Source organism: Dendropsophus ebraccatus, chromosome 1 (assembly GCF_027789765.1).
Source record: "Dendropsophus ebraccatus isolate aDenEbr1 chromosome 1, aDenEbr1.pat, whole genome shotgun sequence".
NCBI lineage: Eukaryota > Metazoa > Chordata > Amphibia > Anura > Hylidae > Dendropsophus > Dendropsophus ebraccatus.
In genome coordinates, this window is record NC_091454.1 from 109134268 (window position 1) to 109161544 (window position 27277).

The following is a 27277-nucleotide window of genomic DNA, read 5'->3' on the forward strand; positions in this document are numbered from 1 at the left end:
TATGTGGGACTGCACAGGTCATCTATATTATGTGTGGGGGGCTATATGCCTGACTACTATTTGGAGGTACATATTGGGCCTGACTGCTTATGTGGGAGCACAGAGGGGGCACTGTTACTGTGTAAAGCAGGGGTACTCAACAACTTTTAGTGAAGGTCCACTTACCGGGGTCTATTGTCAGGTGAAGGTCCGAGCTGAACATCAGTAGGAAACGTGTTTTGTTACTTTGTCACAAACGTTCAACTATTTATATACAGAATTGCTGCTTATTAGCGGGAAAACTGGCATTTTTTTCTTTCTCACCAGGCCTTTGATATTAGGTACAAAGGGGGTGACTGCCCTGGTAGTATATAGCCCCCCTGTTGCTCCCCCAGTAGTGTATAGCCCCCCCTGTGCGCTCTCCCTCAGTAAGTATATAGCCCCCTGTTGCTCCCCCAGTAGTATATAGCCCCCCTGTGCGCTCTCCCCCTGTAGTATATAGCCCCCTGTGAGCTCCCCCCAGTAGTATATAGCCTCCCCGTGCGCTCTCCCCCTGTAGAATATAGCCCCCTGTGAGCTCCCCCCAGTAGTATATAGCCTCCCTGTGCGCTCTCCCCCTGTAGTATATAGCCCTCTGTGCGCTGTCCCCCAGTAGTATATAGCCCCCTGTGAGCTCCCCCCAGTAGTATATAGCCCCCCTGTGCTCTCCCCCTGTAGTATATAGCCCCCTGTGAGCTCCCCCCAGTAGTATATAGCCCCCGTGAGCTCCCCCCAAGTAGTATATAGCCCCCCTGTGAGCTCCCCCCTGTAGTATATAGCCCCCTGTGAGCTCCCCCTGTAGTATATAGCCCCCCCGTGCGCTGTCCCCCTGTAGTATATAGCCCCCTGTGAGCTCCCCCCAGTAGTATATAGCGCCCCTGTGCTCTCCCCCCAGTAGTATATAGCCCCCTGTGAGGTCCCCCCCAGTAGTATATAGCCCGCCTTGTGCTTTCCCCCTGTAGTATATAGCCCCTGTGAGGTCCCCCCTGTAGTATATAACCCCCTGTGCGCTCCCCCCAGTAGTATTTAGCCCCCTCAGTAGTATTTAGCCCCCTGTGAGGTCCCCCCTGTAGTATATATCCCCCTGTGCGCTCCCCCCAGTAGTATATAGCCCCCTCAGTAGTATATAGCCCCCTGTGAGGTCCCCCCTGTAGTATATAGCCCCCTGTGCGCTCCCCCCAGTAGTATATAGCCCCCTCAGTAGTATATAGCCCCCTGTGAGGTCCCCCTGTAGTATATAGTCCACCTGTGCGCTCTCCCCTTGTAGATGCCCCCCAGACAGAAAAAAAAAATAACAAAAACAACTCACCTAGCACCTCGTTCCCCGCTGCGGCTGTCTTCTTCTCTTCCCGTCGGTCCGGCCCCCGGCTGATACGCGCTCCGTAGGGATGTCCCGGGGATTCCCCAGCAGAGCGCGCATCAGTGACCTCAGCGTACGCCGCCGGCCTGCACTTCCGGGAAGGACAGGCCGGCAGCGTACACTGAGGTCTGTGGTGCGCGCTCTGCTGGGGAATCCCCGGGACATCCCCAGAGAGCGCGTATCAGCCCCCGACACTGCCCCCAGCCCCACAGGCGTACTGACATCTAAGGACAGTACGCCTATGGGGCGGGAGGCAGTGCGGTGGGGAGCGGGACGGACCGGATCCGGGGCGGTTAGGAGGTCTGACCAGGGGTCCGGACAGCTGGCCTCCGCGGTCCGGGTTCGGACCGCGGTCCGCCAGTTGAGGACCCCTGGTGTAAAGCAATGGGGAATATAAGGTTATGATGAGGTATAAGGTTAGGATGATGCTGGAGCATGGAGCCTAAAGTGTTTGTCTCGCAGATTCTGGGGAGACAAGTGATGGCTGGAGAAATCTTCATGATCGGCTGAGCCAGATGGAAAGAAAATAAAAAACAGACAACTTTGACTACCAAAAAGTCACTTATGATTCATGTAGGAAAACGCCTCCTAAAAGTCACTGGATGTAACTGCACAATCATGCATAATCACTTTTTGGGTGCATTCACACGTACAGGATCTGCAGCAGATTTGATGCTTGGTTCCGTCATTGAGTAACAAAGCTATCTGCAGCATCAAATCTGCTGCAGATCCTGTATGTGTGAACGTACTCTTAAGGTCTGTAGATCCTTTGTATAGCTGGATCTCTACAGTACCTCTATTTGGTCACTGCTAGAGATGAGAGACCTTACAGTAAGTTTAGGTTCACATGAACCCAAATGCTCTGAACTTCATCTCTAGTCAATGCTGAGGTAGAATATTGCATTTTATATATTGATGGTATAAAGGGAATATTAATAGACAGTACAGCAGTATTATCCAGTCACTGTATGGTGATGACGGCAGTGGTCATGGTGTGCTGGTATTATTTGTCCTGTACTCATTTTATTGGTAATACTTGTGTTCGTGTAGTGGATTTTATTCAGTGACAGCATAGTGGTATTAGTCATGTTGTAGTGATGATGGTGGTTGAGGTATTATCTTTTACTTGTATACTGTAATAATGGTAGTATCAGTCTCTTTATAATAGATTGGCCAGTAACAGTAATGATGATATTCACTTCCTGTATACTGGTGTTTTTTTTAGTAACTATAATAGCTATTTAGAGATATACAGTATTATCATGAATAGAAAATTGTCTTACCAGTGCTAACATTATACAGGAAATGTGTAATATTATTTTACATATGCTAAAAATTTCCCTAGGACCCTACTTATATATATTATCACTGCTGTAACCTGTTGTTGCATAATAGATAGATAGATAGATAGATAGATAGATAGATAGATAGGAGATAGATAGATAGATAGATAGATAGATAGATAGGAGATAGATAGATAGATAGATAGATAGATAGATAGGAGATAGATAGATAGATAGATAGGAGATAGATAGGTAGGAGATAGATAGATAGGTAGGAGATAGATAGATAGGTAGGAGATAGATAGATAGGTAGGAGATAGATAGATAGGTAGGAGATAGATAGATAGGTAGGAGATAGATAGATAGGTAGGAGATAGATAGATAGGTAGGAGATAGATAGATAGATAGATAGATAGATAGATAGATAGATAGATAGATAGATAGGAGATAGATAGGTAGGAGATAGATAGATAGATAGGTAGGAGATAGATAGATAGATAGATAGATAGATAGATAGATAGATAGGAGATAGATAGATAGATAGGTAGGAGATAGATAGATAGGTAGGAGATAGATAGATAGATAGATAGGTAGGAGATAGATAGATAGATAGATAGATAGATAGACTTGGCACCATTTCTGTAAATAAAAATGAGTTGCAATACAACACAACACAACACGACCTCAGTGTGATATGGTATGTGGGCTGGAGGAGTGTGAGTGCCAGGGCTGATTTTCAGTCCCAGTCCGGCCCTGGATACTAGTGCCGCTAGGCTAAATAAAAAACACATCAGAATTTTGTGTATGAATTGATCAAGCCATACTGCCCCATGTACCTCGTGCCGGTATCTGATACACATGGGTCCCTACACTAAGTCCACACCGTGCCAGTCAGTGGCCACCAACCCCGCAGGCGTGCACAGCCAGGGAACGGGGGCCATGGGACGGCCCTGCGACCCCCATGCCACAGGACCATACCCAAAAACACCACACCAGAACCCGGCCAGCACTGCCGGCGGAGAAGGTCGCCCCCAAGCAGCACAAGTCTGGATAAGGTATTACACTCACCATAGCTGCAGCAAACAGAATGGGAAAAAACCATGTGCACTCAGGTGTCTCCTGCTAATTGCGGTCATGTGGGTCTCACCAGGAGGAGTGCAATACACGGAGAAAAGAAAGAAACAAAATGCGGTTCAGGGAAGAAACAGAGTGCTGCACACTCATATATACACTACAGAAATAGGCAAATATAGTGGACACAGTCATATATATATCTATATAAATGCACACACACACACACACACACACACTACAGAACCAGGCAAACACAGAGGACACACTCATATATATCAAAGAACCAAGCAAACACTGTGGACACATTCATATATATTACAGAACCAGGCAAACATAATGAACACACTCATATATACACTACAGAAATAGGCAAATATAGTGGACACAGTCATATATATTATATATATATATAAAAATACATACACACACACACACACTCTACAGAACCAGGCAAACAGAGGACACACTCATATATCACAGAACCAAGCCAACACTTGGTGATTCTTTACTTTTCTTACTGGTATTGTGCCGAGGGACTGGCGTAAGGCAAATGTAATGCCGATCTTCAAAAAGGTCTCTTGAACTTCCCCAGGTAACTATAGACCTGTAAGCTTAACGTCCATTGTGGGGAAACTATTTGAGGTGCTTATAAGGGACTACATCCAGGAATATGTAGTGGCTAATAGTATTATAAGTGATACCCAGCATGGTTTTACTAAGGACAGAAGCTGTCAAACCAACGTAATATGTTTCTATGAAGAGGTAAGTAGAAGTCTGGATGGCGGCGCGGCTGTGGATATAGTGTACCTGGATTTTGCAAAAGCGTTTGACACAGTTCCTCATGGACGTCTGATGGGTAAGTTAAAGTCTATCGGTTTGGAAAATTTAATGTGTAACTGGATTGAAAACTGGCTTAATAATCGTACCCAGAGAGTGGTGGTCAATGATTCCTACTCCGAATGGTCCCCGGTAATAAGTGGTGTACCCCAAGGGTCAGTACTTGGCCCTCTTCTGTTTAACTTGTTTATTAATGATATTGAGAATGGAATTAACAGCAATGTTTCTATCTTTGCAGATGACACCAAGCTTTGTAGTACAGTACAGTCTATGGAGAATATGCAGATGTTACAGGATGACTCACTGAGTGTCTGGTCATCCACTTGGCAAATGAGGTTCAATGTGGATAAATGTAAAGTTATGTACCTGGGTACTAATAACCCGCATGCATCATATGTCCTGGGGGGAGTTACTCTGGGAGAGTCGCTGATAGAGAAGGATCTGGGTGTACTTGTAGATAATAGACTACAGAACAGCACACAATGTCAGTCAGCTGCTTCTAAAGCCAGCAGGATATTGTCAAGCATTAAAACAGCCATGGACTCACGGGACAGGGATATAATATTACCGCTTTATAAAGCTTTGGTGCGGCCTCATCTGGAGTATGCTGTCCAGTTTTGGAACCCGATTCATAAAAAGGATGTTCTAGAGCTGGAGAGGGTACAAAGACGGGCAACTAAACTAATAAGGGGAATGGAGCATCTTAGTTATGAGGAGAGATTAAAAGAATTACATTTGTTTAGTCTGGAGAAGAGACGTTTAAGGGGAGATATGATTAACTTATTTAAATATATAAATGGCCCCTACAAGAAATATGGGGAAAAGATGTTCCAGGTAAAACCCCCTCAAAGGACAAGAGGGCATTGCCTCCGCCTGGAGAAAAAAAAAGGTTCAATCTCCGGAGGCGACAAGCCTTCTTTACCATGAGAACTGTGATTCTGTGGAAAAGTCTACCACAGGATCTGGTCACAGCAAAAACAGTAGAGGGCTTGAAAACAGGACTAGACAAGTTCATAGAGCAAAATAATATAAATGCATATGTATAGAACTTATCACCCCTCCCCCTTCCCTGTATCCATCCCCTCCTTGGTTGAACTTGATGGACATGTGTCTTTTTTCAACCGTATTAACTATGTAACTGTGGACACACTCATATATACACTACAGAACCAGGCAAATATAGTGGACACACTCATATTATATCTATATCTATATATACACACACGCATAAACACACTACAGAATCCGGCAAACACAGTAGACACACGCATAAATACACTACAGAATCCGGCAAACACAGTGGACACACTCATATATACACTACAGAATCCGGCAAACACAGTGGACACACTCACATATACACTACAGAATCAGGCAAACAAAGTGGACACATTCATATATTACAGAACCAGGAAAACATAGGGGACACACTTAAATACGGATAGAAAATATTGTGCTGTTACCCGCTGCAGATGCTTCTAAATGCTGTATGATAAACTACATTTTATGTTGACCAAGGATATGGCTGATTGGCTGTATCTACATTGCTTGAGATGGCATGTACTTGTGTTATTGTCAAGAGTCAAGAATTATTTAGTTATTATCTTGCAACTGACCACAACCAGCCCCTTGAATTGGACCTAGCTGGGCAGCAGCTTCCTGGGTACTGGAGGATTGTGATATCCAGAGAAGTGCCACACAGAACAAAAGTGAGTGTGGTTACAAACGACCTCCCCTAACAGCAGCACCCCCTCCCCCACCCCGTATGTGATATTCACATCTCCATCAGTCACCATTAAGTACTAATGTGCAGATCCCTTATTTTCAAAAGCATTACTGCACTTTTACTACAGTGAGCAGTACATATAAGCCCAAACTTCTATCTAGCTTTAAAAAAATATAAGGAAGCAATAAAAAAAACAAAAAAAACAAAGACTACACAGCATCTGTTTGTCGTCTGTTACAATGGAGATGCACAAATATGCATAGGTGATATAGATTATATATATATATATATATATATATATATATATATATATAAAATGTGTGTGTGTGTGTATAGGGTTATCAAAACCTTCACACATTGTACACGGAAATGGAAACAATAGACTGCAGAAATAGACTTCTTCCACTAACTTTACAATGAACGGTGTGAAATGCACAGCAGATTTGCAAGAAATTCTTTGATATTTAAATAGGAAATTGTGCAATAGGGTTTACGGATAGTTAGGGCCTGGATCTTGCTCACCTTTTTTGCAGAACAAATAGCCACTAGAAAGACTGTCTATTGTTAAGTTCTGAAATGGGCTCAAATTTGGTGCTTGTTAAGGCCTCTAGGACCACATTTAAATCCCATTCCGGATGAATAATCTGAGGTTTAGGATTAATTCTGGAGGCCGCTTTGATAAACCTCTTTATCCATCGGTGGTCTGCTAGATTTTTGTCATATATGGCAGATAGAGCCGAAACCTGTACTTTTAAGGTCGCTGGTTTGAGACCCTTGGACAGTCTGGCCTGTAAGAAATCTAGTATCTGAGATATATTAGGTTCAGCAGGAAAAAGGAGGTGGAGTTTTGCACCAAGAAGAAAAAAACTTTCCAGACTTTCAAATAGATGGAATTTGTTACCTTTTTCCTGCTTTCCATTAGTGTTGATATTACACTTTCTGAGAGGCCCTGGCTTCTTAACATTGACCGCTCAGGATCCATGCCGAGAGATGTAGTTTCGCTGGATCCGGATGGAAGATCGGGCCCTGAAATAGAAGATCTGTTTGATGTGGAAGGAGAACCGTGTTTTCTAGGGCCAAGGTCTTTAGAAGTCCGAACCAGCTTCTTTTTGACCAGTATCGGACTATGAGGATAACCTTTGACCTTAGGTCTCTGACTTTCTGTAGTACTCTGGGTATCAGCGGTATTGGAGGGAATGCGTATGCTAACTTTACTTCCCAAGTTTGAGTTAGCGCATCTATTGCCGTCGGATGGTCGGCTGGGTTCAGGGAGTAAAAGTTCTTTACTTTCCTGTTCTTCTTTGTGGCAAATAAATCGATTTCGGGAAGTCCCCAACGATCCACTAGTTGATGGAATACTTGTTCTTTTAGACACCATTCTCCCGGATGGATCTGGTTGCGGCTGAGAAAATCCGCTTCGGTGTTCTCTGTCCCTTTTAGATGGGTTGCAGATAGGGACAGAAGATGTGACTCTGCCCAGGAGAGAATCTGTTGGGAGACAGACCACAGACAGTTGTGTTTTGCACTCCCTTGGTGTCTTAGGTGAGCTACTGTTGTGATATTCTCTGACAGTATGTGAACATGTACCCCGTCTAGGATGTTCTGAGCTGCCAGAAGGGAATTCTGAACCACTCTCAGCTCCCTGAGGTTTGAGGAGTCTCTCATATCGTCTGGATTCCAGACTCCCTGAAAGAAATGAGTCCCTGTTTGAGCTCCCCACCCTGTCTGACTTGTGTCTGTTTTCAGTATCACCATGGGGTGAGGATTCCATTGTACTCCTTTCTCGAGGTTTACACGGCTCAGCCACCAGTGCAGTGATTGTTTCACCTGTGGAGTGAGGGCTATCCTTTTGTCTAGCCCTGATGTTTTTTTTGTTCCATACTCTTAGAATCTGGGCCTGTAGGACTCGGGAATGAGCCTGACTCCATGGAACCGCTGGTATACAAGATGTCATAGATCCCAGCACCGACATGGCTTCCCTTACAGATGACAGAGGGCTGTCTTTGAATTTCTATGAAGTTTTATGATCTTTTCTTGCGGGAGAAAGGACATCTGAAGACTGGAGTCCAAGAGGATTCCCAAGAAAACTTTCCTGGGAGATGGAACTAGGTCTGATTTGTTTTCATTGATGATCCAACCCAGTGTAGATAGTAGACAGCGGGTTGTTTGCAGATCCTGATGGAGATTCTCAGACGAAACTCCAATTATCAGAAGGTCGCCCAGGTAAGCCACTATATATAAAGACACAGCCTTTGACATCATGTTGGTAAAGATTCGTGGGGCAGATGAAATCCCGAACGGGAGAGCTCTGAATTGGAAGTGGCAAATCCTTTTGTTTATTTGTATCGCGAATCTCAGAAATTTCTGAGACTGAGGATGTATTGGGACATGATAATACGCGTCTTGGAGGTCTATGGAGGCCATCCATGCATTTGAAGCTATTAGAGGAGTGGTGGATTTTATAGACTCCATCTTGAACTTTGCATATTTCACAAATTGATTTAGGGGTTTTAAATTTATAATTAGGCGAAAGGTGCAGTTTTTTTTTTCTTTTTACAAGAAATAGGTTCGAGTAATGACCCGATCATCTTTCTTTTAGCGGTACTGAAGAGATGACTTCCATATGGTGTAGCATCCGTACATTATCTACCAGCTCTGTTTGTAGGGAATTTGAAGACTGGATATGGTGAATCTTCGTGGGGGTGGTTGGGGGGGGGGGGGGGGAATGAGTAAATTTTATTTGATATCCCTTCTTGATGATATCTATTACCCAGGTGTTCTCGGTAATAGAGCCCCACGCTTTTGAAAAGTCCTGCAGTCTTCCCCATACAGGACAAACGTCACCGTTTGTCCTGGGAGGCTTTGGGGTTGAAAAAAATATTCCTCCCCTTGCCTCCTTTCGAATAGCTCCAACGGCCTGTCTTCCTCTTGCCTCGATAGCTCTCCTGAAATTTAGAATGTTTATATTGTTGTTTCTTAGTTGTGCGCTTCTCTTCAGGTGGAGCCTTCTTTTTGTCCGCTGTCTTCTCGATAATTTTATCAAGAGGAGCTCCGAAGACATATTCCCCTTCAAATGGTATACCGCATAGGTTGGATTTTGCGGTGTTGTCCCCTGTCCAATTTTTCAGCCAAAGTGCATGGCGGGCTGCGTTAGTCAGAGCGCCATCCTAAGCAGCAAATCTAATAGATTCTGCCGTGGCGTCAGCTAGTAAGGCAGTGGCGGCCTTTAACAGGGGTAAGGAATCAATTATTTTTTGTCTAGGGCATTTGTTGTTTAAGTGGCCCTCCAGTTGCTCTATCCAAACGTGAAGAGCCCTAGCAACACAGGTGGCAGCAATGTTATTTTTTAGAGTGTACGAGACTGTCTGCCAGGAGCGTCTAAGGAGACTCTCGGCCTTTCTATCCATAGGCTCTTTTAGTTGGGAAGAATCCTCAAAAGGCAAAATTGATTTTTTTGTAGTTTTTGCCACCTGCGCATCAATTTTAGGCATCTCTCCCCATTTACTTACTTATGGGAAGACATCTTTTAATTTCACCAGGAACATGAAGTCTTCTTTCTTGTTCCATCCATTCATCGGTTATTAGAGATTGTAAAGTCTCATGAACCGGGAAAACGAATTTTTTCTTTGCTTTTAAACCCCTAAACATTTTATCCTTGGGTGCTATTTCCTCTTGCACGTCTTCCATTCCCAAAGCGTCTTTGACTGCTGTGAGGAGGGCGGAAGTGTGGTCTGAAGAAAAATATTTCTTTATCTCCTCCTTATGTTCAGCTTCTTCCTCATCAATTTCTAGATCTTCTGAGATCTGTCCTGATTCACAGGAAGATGCCGAAGACTGTCTCTTACGCTTCCTGGATGTGGATGCGATTGACCCCTCAGAAGCGGTTATAGAGACCGGATAGTTAGTGACCGACTCTGCTATAGGAACTTTGTCCGCTATAGCCTGCTGGACTAGAGGGGTAGGTGCAGGGCCCTGAGGCATAGCAGGAGGTGGTGGAGGAGTCTAGCCATTGATGTGGCAATCTCATCTTTCATCATCTTCCTAATTTCCTCAAGGAAGGAAGCTCTGTCTTCCTTAATAAAATCACTGATACATTAGGGGCAAATATTTTTCCTGCAGCTAGATGGCAATTTGTTGTTGCAATCTAGCGATTACCCGGGCACCGTCGCCCCCCCCAACCCCCCCCCCCCCCCCGGCCTTCCCCGGGACTCACCCGCTCGCTGCTGCCGCGTGGAATATCGGCGGCAGTGAATGGGGAACGAGGAGCAAACGAGCGCTGAGAGCACTCATTTGCTCTAGTCGGCCCATGGAATAGAGTCAGTGGGCTCACACAGACACAGTGATGGGGGGGGGATAGGTTGTACTAAAGATGGCACCTGTAACTTCACCATAGCACTCCCTGTGTACAATATGTTCTGGCTGACCTGGTCCTGATGTTTTATCAAGACACTGCCTGTTGCAATGACCAGCATTCACCCTAACAGAAGAGGAGACTGCATCTGTGTTCAGATTGGCACATGAGAAGTTGTAATGTGGGTTCAAGAAATACAACACTGCATTATTTAGATATTGAATTATCCTGCATGTGGTGTCCAATGGTGCTAAAAATGAAAAAGGGCAAATATCCTGGAACTAGACATGTGAGGCCAGTAATGCTAAAGAGTACATTAGAGATCAGAGTAGATAGCAAGTCATACTGGTCTCAGTAGGGAAAGTATGGCTGTGGAGCATCCTGCAACAAGCCAAGGTAGTAAATGTCTGAGTCACATTTAGGTATGCAGCTAGACTGGTTTCTATCTGGTAGTATGCACAGGCCTTTCAGCATCATCTATGCTAAATATGTAAAAATGTGTGTTGGTGTCCACATGGTTAAGGGGTCTGTACTAGAAGAACAACACTAAAGTTAGGGCTAGTGGGCTCACAATGCCATATATATTAACTGGAATGCCTTAAAAGCAGTCAAAGTAGTAGAGAAGGAAAAGTATGATTCACGCGTGCTGATTTAGGAGCTGTATTCTTTCCATACAGACTAGGTCCTAAAAAGCTGAGCCAATGTTATCCCAAGAAACTATTCACACATTAATAAGTTTATATAACAGGATTTCTGTGTGTATTTCTCATTTCTCAATGCTTTAAATGAATCAATAGTCTAAAAATTTAGGTATGGGTAATATATTTCTATATTTTACATCCGCAAGAAATCTGAATCACAGATCAGTATACAGGTCTGCAATACAGTAGAGAGTAAATACAGACAGCAACAGCAGATTCTTATTTAGTAGCCAGACAATGAGGACTGCCATAGACATCAACAGGAAAGAAATGTAATGCCAAAAGCAAAATTCAATGCACATTCGCTTCAAGCTATCAATGATTTTTCACCCACTTCCTACTGGTTTGGACACTTAGCCATGGCATATAAAACAAAGCAAACAGCAATACAATCGCCATAAACAAACATTACAAATGTTGAATGTTGTCTGGGAAGATCAAAGTGCACTGCTCTATGTCATCATGTCTATACACAGATCAGCTGTATGGGAGAATACATTAGAGAATTAGAGAAATTCATTTTTGAACTTCACTTTTTTCATATAATTATAAGTCATAGGAGTTAAGGTTTTTTGTTGTCGTTTTTTGTGGGACCATTTAAACTTTCTAATGACACCTTTCTTGCACACCCCCACAGCATGATGGACAAGTGGGGCCCGGCTTATGGCACCAAGTTTTCTTAAAATCCTGCAAGTGTGCCATGGATGTGTACTGCAGCACACACGCACAAGATTTCCAAGCTTCTGCCCTCACTAGAATGAAAGCCCACTCAGAGGTCTTTGCTTGCATACATTGCGGCACTGAAGTTAGGTACTGGTGACACCCCCACTCTGAACCTGCACTGCAGTACGTATGGCCAGGATTTTATCGATCCCACAAGTCAATCATGGGGAGTAGACGTTTTTTTAACAATGTATATTAATATATTCATATCCACAATAAAGACACTGGCATAGGATACAAGAGTATATTTAATTTTGCTTTTATAATTGCAAAACACTATCATTAGTTCCGTTACCTGTTTTGTGGGTGACAGATTTGCTTCAAAACTCCAGCTGTGGGGAAAGCATCAGCTTAGTGAGAAGACAAAGGGGGCATTTTATCATTCCATGCATGTATTTAGTAGTTCTAGCAGAGAAAACCATGCATACCCACAGCTAATTTATAAAAAAAAAAAAACAGTGGTGCACAGTCTATAATAAGTCTGAAATATCTGTGTGTCTAATGGTTGCTCTAAAAGGTTCACAGATACATCATCATCTAAATAGGCTCATGGCTGGAGTCAACTTGCGCAAATATTTGTTTATATTTATAAAAACGTTGCATGTCTTAAAGAAGTTGTCTGGGAAAAACTAATACTTAAGCATGTTGCCGGGCCGGGGGTAGGGTCAGTAATGTATACTTACCTGTCTGCTCCCTGGGCTGCCTGCCCCGCAGTGCTGTCTTGCATCATTGTATTTTTTTTTTGCATCAGACTGCGCTTTGTTTCACAACAAATCGGCCACAGTACTGGTTTTACTTGCAATGCTTGTGTTCTGTGTTCCCATATTTACAGTTTTAGTGCATCTTTTTGCTAACATAATTGACTGGTTGTGTGGGCTAATTTCATCCAAATTAATTGTCTGGGCTTTGGCAAGTACATTAACATTAACAGACTTAAAGGGAAACTAACAGCAGGTTAGAAGTGCACAGGGCAATTTTCTTCCCTCGATCCTCAGCATTTTTTGGCAATTTTTTTTAACATGTAAATAAGGTGGTCTGGTGTACTGGGGATGGGATCAAGGGCAGTGCAACAATCCTCCCCGCCAGCCCTTCCTAATCAATCTTCACCCAGTGCTATGCAGTAATAAGCGCCACCTCTATATTTATGATGCCCCATACTGGCTAGTTTACATATAAAAAAAAATACCAATTTCCCAAAAAGGGTGCTGAAGATAAGGTAGAATAACTTTCATGCCTGTGTGCTATAGGTACAAAACAGCAGGTTAGATTCTTCTAACCTGTTGTTAGTCTCCCTTTAGTCAGAACTGAAAAAACTGTGCAAAAAAAAGTTAATCCACAAATAAGAAAATAAAAGTTCCACATTGGTCTTTTTTTATCTTTAGGGTGAGGTATAGAATACCACCCCCCGAGCCTAGACAGCCTGATATGTGGCCGCAAATGAGTGCCGATCAGAGAGTTTCACATCTGTTTGCAGTGCCTTCCCAAGAAACAATCCATTATGCAGCTGGGCTACACGAACAATTGTTGTTAATATTATCAGGCCTTTCATTGAATGTATAGGACATAGATATTTTATAGCCATACAATAGCACGACACACATTGGCCTCAATGATCATGAAAACAAAATGCTATTTATGACAGGTCCTTTTACACAGGCCAGTTATCTACAACCAGCGCTCCAAGAAACACTAATTCGGCCAATAATCAGCCCGTGTGAAAGTGCTAGTAATCAGGAAATTACTCACTCATCAGCTGATCACTTTTTTTTGTGCGCCACTAAAATTGATCATCCTCATCTGCAAATCTCTGTTCAAGGGTATGTCCACACTACGGAATCCCGACGGATCACGCATCTCGCCCCACAGGCTTTATTCTATGGGTTAGCAGATTCCGCTGTCTGCTTGAAGAATGAACCTGCTCATTCTTTGGGCGGGCAAGCTGCCGAATCCTTGTCGGGTGATCTCCCGGGATTCCGTAGTGTGGACATACCCTAACAATGAATGTTAATGGCTGCACAAACTACACACCGGTTGTGAATGCGAGTTGGACAACAAATGAATTGTCATGTAAAGGCACCACAAGCGAGCACCGGTCCCGTTGTCCATAGATACATTACAACGCCGCAGCACTTCAGAGTTTTCCCGCTGCCAGAATGATATTTAAACATCATGCGGGGCGGGGAACGAATCCATTACATTCCTTCCCCATCCGTGACGTCCGCAAATTTGCGGACGTCTGAATGTAGCCTTAAATGACCTAAAGTGCTCCAAAAGAACACCCTTTTAGCATGCATATTGGTATACATTTTTGCAGTTTTTTTTACTACACACAAGGAAGATCTGCTACAGAAAGTAACAAGGAAAACCCATAGTGGCAAATTTCCACAAATCATGTGGAATCTGGCAGATTTCCATGCAAATTAAGGCTATGTTTCCACACAGTATTTTTTGCAACCAAAACCAGGATTGGACTGAAAACACAGAAAGGCTATGTTCACAAGTTGTTGAAATTGAGTGGATGACCGCCATTTAATGGCAAATGATTACTGTTATTTTAAAACAATGGTCGTTATTTCCTGTGTAAACAATGTTGAAATTGAAAACAGCCTTTGTTTTGAATCCATTCCTGGTTTTGGTTGCAAACCACTGATCAAAAATACTGTGTGGGAACATAGTCTAAAGAAGTAGTCCCATAAAATGGAATACTCACTGGAAATACCGGGGGTTGTAGGAACACAAAAAAGTATATTTACCCATCCCCGTGGCCCTGTAGTGCTGCTTTACAGATATCTTCCCTAGGAAGCTCCTGCTATGTCACGTACCCCATTGATGGACTGCCCGGTCAGCAAATCAGTGACTAAAGTGGGACATTGCTGCAGTCAGAGTATCTGAACGGACAAACCATCAGCAGGGCTGTGGCGCTGCAGCAGCCAGAGCTGGGTATGTGACATAGCAGGAGCGGCGTTTCGGAGGAACAGGAATGGGTAAAAATACTTTCTTTATAATATTCCCGCATCCCCTGCCTGGGTGGTATTACACGGGCCGATGGGGGCCCGATAACAACTATAAATGAGCGCCGACCTGCTAGATCGGCGCACGTTTACTGGGCCTATTACACGGCCCGATAATCGTTTAACAATGGCTGCAAGGGCATTGTTACCGATGTCCTTGCAGCCCTTGCTTAAACTATATACTTTACCTATCCTGACAGGCCGCTCTGAAGCGGACCGCAGGAGAAGCCATGGAGCGTGGATAGGTAATTTATATCGTTAGTCCCCAGCCGCGCACCGCTATTACACGTAGTGGTCCGCAGTTGGCGCCCAACAATTATAGGTTCTAACCTATATCAATGATCAGCCGATGACCGTTGTATTTATTACACGGAGCGATAATCGGCCGAATCGGGCCGATTATTGTTCTGTGTAATAGTAGCCTAAGGCTAAGTAATTAGTCTGTGATAGATAGATAGATAGATAGATAGATAGATAGATAGATAGATAGATATATATATAAAGCCTGCAGTACATGCAATTTTTCATGCAGCTGTAGATCTGTAATCTATATAATTACAGATCTACAGCTGCATGAAAAATTGCATGTACTGCAGGCTTTTCAGACAGAATGAGCATGTACCGTAAATCACTCATTCTTTATGGTTCACCCCAGTGTGCAGACCTTCAGAGCAGGAAGCAGAGTGCAGCCATGGGTATAGCATGTAGACACTATATCTACAACTGCTACTTAATGTGTTCTAGAAAGCATGCAGAGTCATTCATTGGGTGTAGCAGTGTACAAAAGAAAGCAGATTTCATACGTTATAGCACTGTGAATGCCCCATACGTGATCATGCTCACACTGCAGTTACAGACTGATCATATTGCGTTCTAGTTTTACAACACGGGTATATGTCAGAACACTGTCAAAAAGGTATTTAAACATACACTCTAGATATAAAAGGGTATCCAGCACTTATGAGTTAGGAAATCATTCACTGAAATGTATAAGGGCATGTTAAAAGTACAAATAAGAAAAACAACCTTGTATCCTTGGGCCATGCATCAGCATACACCACATAGACATACACTGCTGTGCAGTCATAGGGATCAACAGAGCAGACACAGCCTACCTGTGACTACATATTGTCTGTTTTACACTAATAAAGCTTTTATTTGCGGAACATAAAAATGTGGTAGACTATGGAGGAGATTTATCAAACTGGCGTAAAGTAGAATTGGCTCACTTGCCCCTAGCAACTAATCAGATTACACTCATTTTTTAAAGAGCCTGTGAGGAATGGAAAGTGGAATCTGATTGGTTGCTAGGGGCAACTGAGCCAATTCTACTTTACACCAGTTTGATAAATCTCCCCCTATGTTTCTGAATCCTGCAAACAAAATCTATACTGACAGAAAACAGAGCAAAGGTAGCCAAAGGTAAACTGTCTGGTCTACTGAACCCTATGGCTACGCTAGGTGAATTCCATGGTATGCGTTTGATGGTATCCGAAGATATACCTATATTGTAAAGCAAGATGTAAACACCTCCCTTGGACCTTTACACAGACATCTCTTGTCCCCTATACTGGGGGACACGTTATTTCATCTTAGAATACACCTTTAACCTCAATTCACTTCAATAGAGTTGCAAGACCCCACCCAATCTAGACACAATTGTGCCCTCTCTGGAAGAAAGTGGCCATGTTTTTCTAATGCTGGATAACCCCTTTAAATATGTATTGTGTACTAAATGCCCAATATATATATAAAAAAAAAAAAAAAATACTAGCAAATTTATCAATGTATGAGCTTTCTGGCACAAGTACAGAGCGAGACAAACGTCTCAGGAAACTTTTATTTCAGAAAGGAAAATGAATACCCCAGTAAGTAATGGGTGAGGAGGCATATCAAGGGCAAGTTTTTCCAAAAAGAATGTGAAGCATATAAAAGACCAGAATTGTCTTAGAAATCGATTGCAATAATCTGATTTACAATATCTTTTGTGGTTCTAACGTTATCACCATAGGAAGATTCTCAAGCGGGTTCATAAAAATTGGATCCAATGCCTTCAGCTCTGTGTTCAGCACCATGGACAACACACTAAAGACGTGAGATAGCTGTGCATCACAAGGAATGTTCTTTGTGGTTGTTGTCGCAACTCTGGGGAGAATTTGTCATTTTATGTATGTCTTGATGAAGGTCACAAATTTTGGCGTAATAACTTGATTATCAAGTTTACCCTGCTTATATTTGCCATTAGAAAAGCTGATTTTAAAAAAAAAAAAAAAAAAAAAAAGCCGCAAAGCCACTCCATGTGTCAACTGTGTGAAACGACATCTCCACTATTGCAACAAAATGATGGTCTGTGCCCCATTTTGATAAATTTGGTGCATGGAAAAACGGCCATAATATAGACACAAACATTTACAAATACTTTGACGAATACCCCTCTGTGTTGACACCTTTTAAACAAGAGAACCTTTTGTGGCAATCGATTTCTGAGACAATTTTGGTCGTCTTTGATATGCTATGATCACCTTACCATTGCCCTTGATTCAGTATGGCAGTTTTCAAGATGGCAGCCATGGTCTGGTAATACGCTAAAATCTAGCCCCCCCCTTACCTATTACTTGCTGGGATATTCAGATATGTCATTTGACTTTTGTTTCTGAAATAAAAGGGTTTCCTGAGACTGTTGTCACACCCCGTACGTTGTAAAAGTATTCCGGTCTAAAACCGCTGTCTACAATTCCTTTTAACCCCTTAACGACATCAGGCGTAAGTATACGCCCCCGCAGGGTGGGCTTTAACGCAAATGGGTGTATACTTACGCCCGATGTTTCCCCGATCGCTGTGTGTTTACACACAACGGTCGGGGAAGATGGCCTGCTATAATGTATAGCAGGCCATCTCTGCCCGTCGGCACGGGGGGGTGATTAACCCCTCCCGTGCCGACGATCGCTGCTATATGCTGATCAATACAGATCAGCATATAGCAGCTAAAAGCAGCTTTCCGGGTCATCGGTGACCCGGAAAGCAATGGCGATTGGTGCTGTCCGAGATATCACCAATCGCCATTAGTGTACTGGGGAAAGATGGCGTCGATGCCACCCCCACGATGGCCGGACCATCATGGCGATCAAAGCGTAAAAAAACAGTTTTGTCGGATTCTGCACCCCTCAGCTAGGTAGCTGAGGGGTGCAGAACAGGTGTGTGTGGTGCAGGTGTACCATATTCACCTGATCTGGGCGTCCGGAGCGAAGATCTGCGGTCCGCGCGTCTTCCTCGCTTCACTTCCGGGTTCGGTCGTCCAGCGTCGGAAATCTTCGGAAACGTTCGGGTCCTCGGGTTCGGCGGGTCTCGGCAATCTCCGGCAGCGTCGCTCTATTGCCCCCTAGCGGCTGATCAGTGAATATCATTCACTGATCAGTTGCTTTGGGTTAAAAAGATGATTATTTTTTTTCTTTTTTTGCGCCCTAATGCCGCTGAGTGCTGATCAGCATCGCCCCTAAACCCCATAAGGAATCTAACGAGGGGGGCAGTGGGGATATGGCCCCCTGGTGACGGCCACATTTGGGCCGTGAAAATGGAAAAATTTTATTTTTTATTTTCATGGCACATGTTCCACTTATGTGCCCGTCACCAGTGGGGTCCATATGCTCACTGTACCCCTTGTTGGATTCCTTATGGGGTGTAGTTTCCATAATGGGGTCACTTGTGGGGGGTTTCTACTGTCCCGGCAGCACAGGAGCTTTTTAATTGCGACATGGCCTCCATCCTCCATTCCAGCCTCTAAATCGCGCTCTGTCCCTTTGGTGACTTGCCCTCTGGGCATATGGCACATTATATCCACATGTGGGGTATTTACGTACTCAGGGAAATTACCCTACACGTTTTGTGTTCACTTTCTTTTTTAACCCCTTGTGGAAAAGGAAAAAAATCAAGGCTAGACCAACATTTAGTGTAAAAAATTTTTAATTTTTACACTAAATCCTTGATCTTGTCTTGATTTTTTTCATTTTCACAAGGGGTTAAAAGATAAAAAAAAAACACTAAATGTGTAGAGCAATTTCCCCTGAGTACGGAAATACCCCACATGTGGACATAAAGCGCCATGCGGTTGCAGGGTAAGCCTCCAAAGGGAAGGAGCGCCATTTGGCTTTTTGAGGCTGGATTTGGCTGGAATGGATTTCGAGGGGCCATGTTGCATTTAAAAGGCCCCTGTGTTGCCAAGACAGTTGAACCCCCCCACAAGTGACCGCATTATGGAAACTACACCCCTCAGGGAATGTAACAAGGGGTGTAGTGAGCATATGGACCCCACTGGTGACGGGCACAAATGTGGAACAATATGGCGTGAAAATGAAATATTACATTTTTTACACTATAATGTTGGTTTAGCCTTAAATTTTTCATTTTCTCAAGCGGTTAAAAGAGAAAAAAAACCACAAATGTGTAAAGCAATTCCCCCTGAGTCCGTAAATACCCCACATGTGGACATAAAGCGCCATGTGGGCGCAGGGCAAGCCTCCGAAGGGAAAGAGCGCCATTTGGATTTTGCAGGCTGGATGTGGCCAGAATGGATGATGAACGCCATGTCGAATTTACAGAGCCCTCGTGCTGCCAAAACACTGGAAACCCCCCACAAGTGACCCCATTCTGGAAACTACACCCCTCAAGGAATCTAACAAGGGGTGCAGTGAGGATATGGACCCCTTGATGACGGCCACATTTGTGCCGTGAATGTGAAAAAATGAAATTTTTCCCTTTCACGTCACATTGTTCCACATTTGTGCCAGTCACCAGAGGGGTCCATATGCTTACTGAACCCCTTGTTAGATTCCTTGAGGGGTTTAGTTTCCAGAATGGGGTCACTTGTGGGGGGTTTCCAGTGTTTTGGCAGCACGAGGGCTCTGTAAATGCGACATGACCCTTGAAATCCATTCCAGTAAAATCCAGCTTGCAAAGGCCAATTGGCGCTCCTTCCCTTTGGAGGCTCGTGCTGCGCCCGCTTGGCACTTTATGTCCACATGTGGGGTATTTCTGTACTCGGGAGAAACTGCGCTACATGTTTGGTGTTTTTTTTTTTTTAACCCCTTGTAAAAATGAAGGCTAGAACAATATTTTAGTGTAAAAAATAGAATTTTTCCTTTTTTACACCACATTGTTCTGAAAATCTGCGAAGCACCTGTGGGGTCCAAATGCTCACCGCACCCCTTGTTACATTCCTTGAGGGGTGCAGTTTTCTAAATGGTGTCACTTTAGGGGTGTTTTTTAGGTTTTGGCACCCCAGAGCCTCTGCCAACCTGACCAAATATAACGGAGGCGTTGAAATTCACTAGGCGCTCCCTTATATCTGAGGCTTGTGGTTGCGTCAAATAGCGCAATAGGGCCACATATGGGGTATTTCTATAAACTGCAGAAACGGGGCAATCAATATTGGGGTGCATTTCTCTGGTAACAGGTTTATCATTATGAAAGATATTGGATTACAATAAAATCTCTGCACAGAAAATAAAAATTTTAAAATTTCTTACACACTTCGCTTTTATTTCTGTGACTCTCCTAAAGGGTTAAAAAACTTTCTGGATGTGCTTTTGCAGAGTTTGGGGGGTGCAGTTTCTGAAATGGGGTGCTTTGTGGGGCTAACATACAGGCCCCTTAAATACACTTTGAACCTGAACAGGTCCCTAAAAATATCTGATTTTGAAATTTTACAGAAAATTGGGAAAATTGCTGCTAATGTTTTAAGCTTCCTATTGTCTAAAAAAAATGAAATATAGTTTAATAAATGCCGCCAACATAAAGTAGACATGTTGCTAATGCTATTTAATATATAATTTATGTGGCATAACAATTTTCTGTATAAGCAGAAAGGTTTCAAAGTTGGAAAAATGCATTTTTTCACAATTTTTCACGCTATTTTGGTGTTTTTCATAAAGATTTGTTATGAGTATTGACTCCATTTTACCAGAAATGTAAAGTACAATATGTCACGAGAAAACAATCTCAGAATCAGCCGGATAGGTAAAAGCATCCCGAAGTTATTAATGAATAAAGTGACACTGGTCATATTCATAAAATTTGTCTCTGCCCTTAAGGCCATTTCAGGCTCTGTCCTTAAGGGGTTAAATTAAATTTTGTTCTTTTATAATAAGAATGGTGGCAAACCAGGTCCAATCGGGTATTGTCCTTAGCACAGTCCATGACACATGCTGTCACTGAAAGAATGTGCCACCTATTACATATATGTTAGCACCAGTGCTGGGGCCAGCCATTGGCCACAGAAGGCACATAGACCAGCAGCGACTGCAAGAATGTGCTCACTGGGACTACTGTGGATTTAATAAGTGTTTGTTTCTGCAATTTATAGCATTTCCTGCAGTTAGGGCCCTATTACACGGGAAGATTATCATGCAAACAATCGTTATATTGTTCAAATTTAAGCGATAATCTTTCCATGTGTATTCCTTATTATGTCGTTGAGAGCATCTTTTGAGCTGACCATAAAATCATTGTTAATTGTTTGCAAATTTTTTGATGTATGTACATATCATCCGCCCATTATTATGAACAAATATTGTTACGTGTATTATGGTGTATGATTTCAGGACGTCTACAAAAGCCCTCACTTACAATCATTTATCGATAGTCAGAATAAAAGGAAAACTCTCTGTCTAATAGGACCCTTACTTTTACTTCTTAAAGGGGTTATCCAGCGCTACAAAAACATGGCCACTTTTCCCCCTCTCTTCTCCAGATTGGGTGGGCTTTCAAACTCAGTTCCATTGAAGTAAATGGAGCGTAATTGCAAATCACACCTGAACGGAAGACAAGAGAGGGGGGAAAAGAAGCCATGTTTTTGTAGCGCTGAATAACCCCTTTAAACTCTTGGACAACCTCCTTAGAACATCTTGACAGTGCATGCAAGATCTGGTCAAACTGGTATTACACGTCACCTATATATTCCAAAGGCAACTGATGGTCAATCCTTGTAGTGAAGTGTCTCCCCGCTTGTGTCAGTATCATGCCGGGAGCAGGGAAACTGTTTGAATCTCTGAGGCTCTGTCACTACAGTGCCGCAAAGATTCAGTTTCCCTGGTCCCGGCATGATACTGACACAAGCGGGGAGACACTTTACTGCAAGGATTGACCATCAGTAGCCTTTGTAATATATGGGAATAAGTCCTTAGAGGTGGAGGAGTGACCCAACTTACTGTAAACATAGCTGATCCCACTGCACCTGAGGGAGATGGCGCATAAGGTCTGGCATCAACCATGCACAATGGTTGACAGTGACTACTTAAGTGGACTACAAACAGCAATGCTAAAACCCCACTATCCAAAGAATCTAATTTCGGCAATCCCACCTTGATACACATCAGTGAATCACGTCATAAGCAGTTATATAACTAGTACTAGTGAGTGATAGCAACTCATACGGTGTCATACATTCATTTCTATCCTTATATCTTGAGCAATCCATTCATGTAAGCTGGCAGTTCAGTCTACCTTACCTGAAATTTCAGGTTTGAGTTTCTCTAGCAGGACGCAACATATAAGGTAAGCAACAATATTAAAGGAGAAGTCCAGCGATTTCTATAAGCCAGCAGCCTGCAAGGGAGGGGGGAAACTGATCACAAGAAACAACTTACCTCTCCTCGTGCCCGCGGTGAGCAGCAGGAACGGCCAAGGGACCCCCAATGGACTCAGAGATTCCCATATCATGACCTGGCTGATGGATTTCCATGCGGCTGGTCCAGTCGCTCACCACGGGCACCGGAGAGCCTACTTGTAAACAATCCCCCCCCCCACCCCCACAGGCTTTTAGCAATTGCTGGATTTCTCTTTTAAGGCTTTATTCAAACACTCAGAAGGCAATGCACAGGCCCACCCTATAGACACTAGTGACCCATCCCACAATCATGGGTCTGTACTAAGACCTGCCCATTATTTTTGCGTCACGGATCACCTGTGTGTGAACAGAGCGGTTTTAATAAATGGATCAGTAGTGCTGCCCGTAACTGCGGACCCACTATTACTGGCGTACTAGGGAGCGTGTGATGAGTTTCAGCATTGTGGGAAAGGAGGGAGTTAAGAGGGTGACACAGTGGTGCCAAGTTCTGACAACCATCACAACTTTCTGTTCTGTCTACTGACTGTTACCTGCAATCTGACAGCTGCTTGGGTGCAGTTGTGGGCAGTCTGCCTTCCTCGCTGGTGCTCTCACCATACGCCTTAAACCTAGGAAAGGATGATCAGCTGATAGATTTATTCTGGATCCCCCAATATATAAAAGGAGCTTTCCTGTAAAGGCCAGGAGCGGAAAGCATAGGTCTTAATCCACTGGAATCTGTCAGCCTGACCCTTTGAGCGCTGTCAGTAGTATCACACCTGTCACTACACCTGCAGGCAACTCCTGACTACAAGCAGGAAGTGCCGGGAAAGTCTCACTCCTGGGAGGGCGGCCTCTTCTCAGAAGCTGCTTATCTGAGGTGCCGACTGTGGGAGAGACACCATTTCCTTCTAAGAAACCAGCCAATTTCTATGCCGGTGGGGATACATGGGCTTTAGGGGTTAGGAGGAGGGCTTCAATTTCATATGGTGATCTATTACACATACCCCCCTCCCCACACACACTTATTACAGAAGGCCCCTACAGGGGGCAGTGGTGTACACACAGTATAGTGACAGGGGGGGCAGTAGTGTACACACAGTATAGTGACAGGGGGGGGCAGTAGTGTACACACAGTATAGTGACAGGGGGGGGGCAGTAGTGTACACACAGTATAGTGACAGGGGGGGCAGTAGTGTACACACAGTATAGTGACAGGGGGGGCAGTAGTGTACACACAGTATAGTGACAGGGGGGCAGTGGTGTACACACAGTATAGTGACAGGGGGCAGTAGTGTACACACAGTATAGTGACAGGGGGGCAGTGGTGTACACACAGTATAGTGACAGGAGGGCAGTAGTGTACACAGGGGCCAGTGGTGTACACACAGTATAGTGACAGGGAGGCATTAGTGTACACACAGTATAGTGACAGGGGGGCAGTGATGTACACACAGTATAGTGACAGGGGGCAGTGGTGTACACACAGTATAGTGACAGGGGGCAGTGGTGTACACACAGTATAGTGACAGGGGGGCAGTGGTGTACACACAGTATAGTGACAGGGAGGCATTAGTGTACACACAGTATAGTGACAGGGGACAGTGGTGTACACACAGTATAGTGACAGGGAGGCATTAGTGTACACACAGTATAGTGACAGGGGGCAGTGGTGTACACACAGTATAGTGACAGGGGGCAGTGGTGTACACACAGTATAGTGACAGGGGGGCAGTAGTTTACACACAGTATAGTGACAGGGGGGCAGTGGTGTACACACAGTATAGTGACAGGGGGCAGTGGTGTACACACAGTATAGCGACAGGGGGGGCAGTAGTGTACACACAGTATAGCGACAGTGGGGCAGTAGTGTACACACAGTATAGCGACAGTGGGGCAGTAGTGTACACACAGTATAGCGACAGGGGGGCAGTGGTGTACACACAGTATAGCGACAGGGGGGCAGTGGTGTACACACAGTATAGCGACAGGGGGGCAGTGGTGTACACACAGTATAGCGACAGGGGGGCAGTGGTGTACACACAGTATAGCGACAGGGGGGGCAGTGGTGTACACACAGTATAGCGACAGGGGGGCAGTGGTGTACACACAGTATAGCGACAGGGGGGCAGTGGTGTACACACAGTATAGCGACAGGGGGGCAGTGGTGTACACACAGTATAGCGACAGGGGGGCAGTGGTGTACACACAGTATAGCGACAGGGGGGCAGTGGTGTACACACAGTATAGTGACAGGGGGCAGTGGTGTACACACAGTATAGTGACAGGGGGCAGTGGTGTACACACAGTATAGTGACAGGGGGCAGTAGTGTACACACAGTATAGTGACAGGGGGCAGTAGTGTACACACAGTATAGTGACAGGGGGGCAGTAGTGTACACACAGTATAGTGACAGGGGGCAGTAGTGTACACACAGTATAGTGACAGGGGGGCAGTAGTGTACACACAGTATAGTGACAGGGGGGCAGTAGTGTACACACAGTATAGTGACAGGGGGGCAGTAGTGTACACACAGTATAGTGACGGGGGGCAGTAGTGTACACACAGTATAGTGACAGGGGGGCAGTGGTGTACACACAGTATAGTGACAGGGGGGCAGTAGTGTACACACAGTATAGTGACAGGGGGGCAGTGGTGTACACACAGTATAGTGACAGGGGGCAGTGGTGTACACACAGTATAGTGACAGGGGGGGCAGTGGTGTACACACAGTATAGTGACAGGGGGGCAGTGGTGTACACACAGTATAGTGACAGGGGGGAAGTGGTGTACACACAGTATAGTGACAGGGGGCATAGTGACGGGGGCAGTAGTGTACACACAGTATAGTGACAGGGGGGCAGTAGTGTACACACAGTATAGTGACAGGGGGCAGTGGTGTACACACAGTATAGTGACAGGGGGACAGTGGTGTACACACAGTATTGTGACAGGGGGCAGTGGTGTACACACAGTATAGTGACAGGGGGCATAGTGACGGGGGCAGTAGTGTACACACAGTATAGTGACAGGGGGGCAGTAGTGTACACACAGTATAGTGACAGGGGGCAGTGGTGTACACACAGTATAGTGACAGGGGGGCAGTGGTGTACACACAGTATAGTGACAGGGGGGACAGTGGTGTACACACAGTATAGTGACAGGGGGGCAGTGGTGTACACACAGTATAGTGACAGGGGGGCAGTAGTGTACACACAGTATAGTGACAGGGGGGCAGTAGTGTACACACAGTATAGTGACAGGGGGCAGTGGTGTACACACAGTATAGTGACAGGGGGGCAGTGGTGTACACACAGTATAGTGACAGGGGGGACAGTGGTGTACACACAGTATAGTGACAGGGGGGCAGTGGTGTACACACAGTATAGTGACAGGGGGCAGTGGTGTACACACAGTATAGTGACAGGGGGGCAGGGGTGTACACACAGTATAGTGACAGGGGGGCAGTAGTGTACACACAGTATAGTGACAGGGGGGCAGTAGTGTACACACAGTATAGTGACAGGGGGGCAGTAGTGTACACACAGTATAGTGACAGGGGGGCAGTGGTGTACACACAGTATAGTGACAGGGGGCAGTGGTGTACACACAGTATAGTGACAGGGGGGCAGGGGTGTACACACAGTATAGTGACAGGGGGGCAGTAGTGTACACACAGTATAGTGACAGGGGGGCAGTAGTGTACACACAGTATAGTGACAGGGGGGCAGTGGTGTACACACAGTATAGTCACATAGGACAGCTGTCACCGGTAGCCTCACTCCCCCATGTAAAGTCTGCCTTCCGTCCAGTGCGGATTCCTGCCGTGTTATAACGTCTCTGCCCGCAGCCCCGGGACTAGGCCCGCTGCACTCACCACACACTTCTTGCCCAGGTAGCCGTACAGAGTCTCATTCTCCTGCGCAGTGAGCAGGATGGAGCCGCTGTTGGTGAGCCGCTTGGTCTGCCGGTTGTTGTTGTTGCTCATGGCTGCGTGTCAGGGCCTCCCTGCGGACGGCAGCTCTATACCAGTGATCCGGGCGGTGAATCAGGGCCGCTCCATGTCCCGGGCGCTTGTCGTCGTGTTGTGGGAGGATCCGCCGCTGCCGCTTCCTCCCTAGCTGGCTGAGCAGGCCGGCGCTGGGGCTGCGGAGGGCGGGCCTTGGGAGCGTGCTCGCTCCCGATATATGCGAACGCGCGCAGACGGTCAGTGCTCGTGTCAGAATGTAGTATGCGCGCCTCCCAAAGCAAACATAGGGCCACGCGCTTGTATACTAAGCGCTGCTCCTTGTGCGGTAATAGATACGGGGGCGGCTACTGTATTCATCTGCTAGGACTCTACGTCACAGGAACGCAAAGCTTAATCCTCAACATACTTTTTTCCTCCCTGAAGCTTCCGTAGTCGCCTGGATCGTGGCCGTTGTGATGTAGTTCTATATCAGTCGCTGCTGAGGGGCGTGCCTGGTGTGACTGCTACACACTGGGGTTTCTGGTCCAGTAATAACGTGAAAGCTTCCAGCACTTCCATAGTCACTCATACTGGGTGCAAATATCTCACCATGATATAGATGGATAATCACATCTATGCATGA

General features: G+C 44.9%; 1 protein-coding gene across 2 annotated transcripts in view; it reads right to left on the reverse strand.

Moving 5' to 3' along the window:
* Positions 1-26861, reverse strand: part of WASL (WASP like actin nucleation promoting factor) — a 49901-nt gene extending 23040 nt beyond the window's left edge. The window contains exon 1 of one of the 2 annotated variants that reach the window (XM_069976643.1): positions 26563-26861. In XM_069976643.1, the coding sequence (XP_069832744.1) occupies positions 26563-26673 (111 nt within the window). In that variant the 5' untranslated portion in view covers positions 26674-26861. The remainder of the gene's footprint in view (positions 1-26562) is intronic. The other variant, XM_069976649.1, reaches the window with a different exon arrangement.
* Positions 26862-27277: the final 416 nt, after the last annotated feature.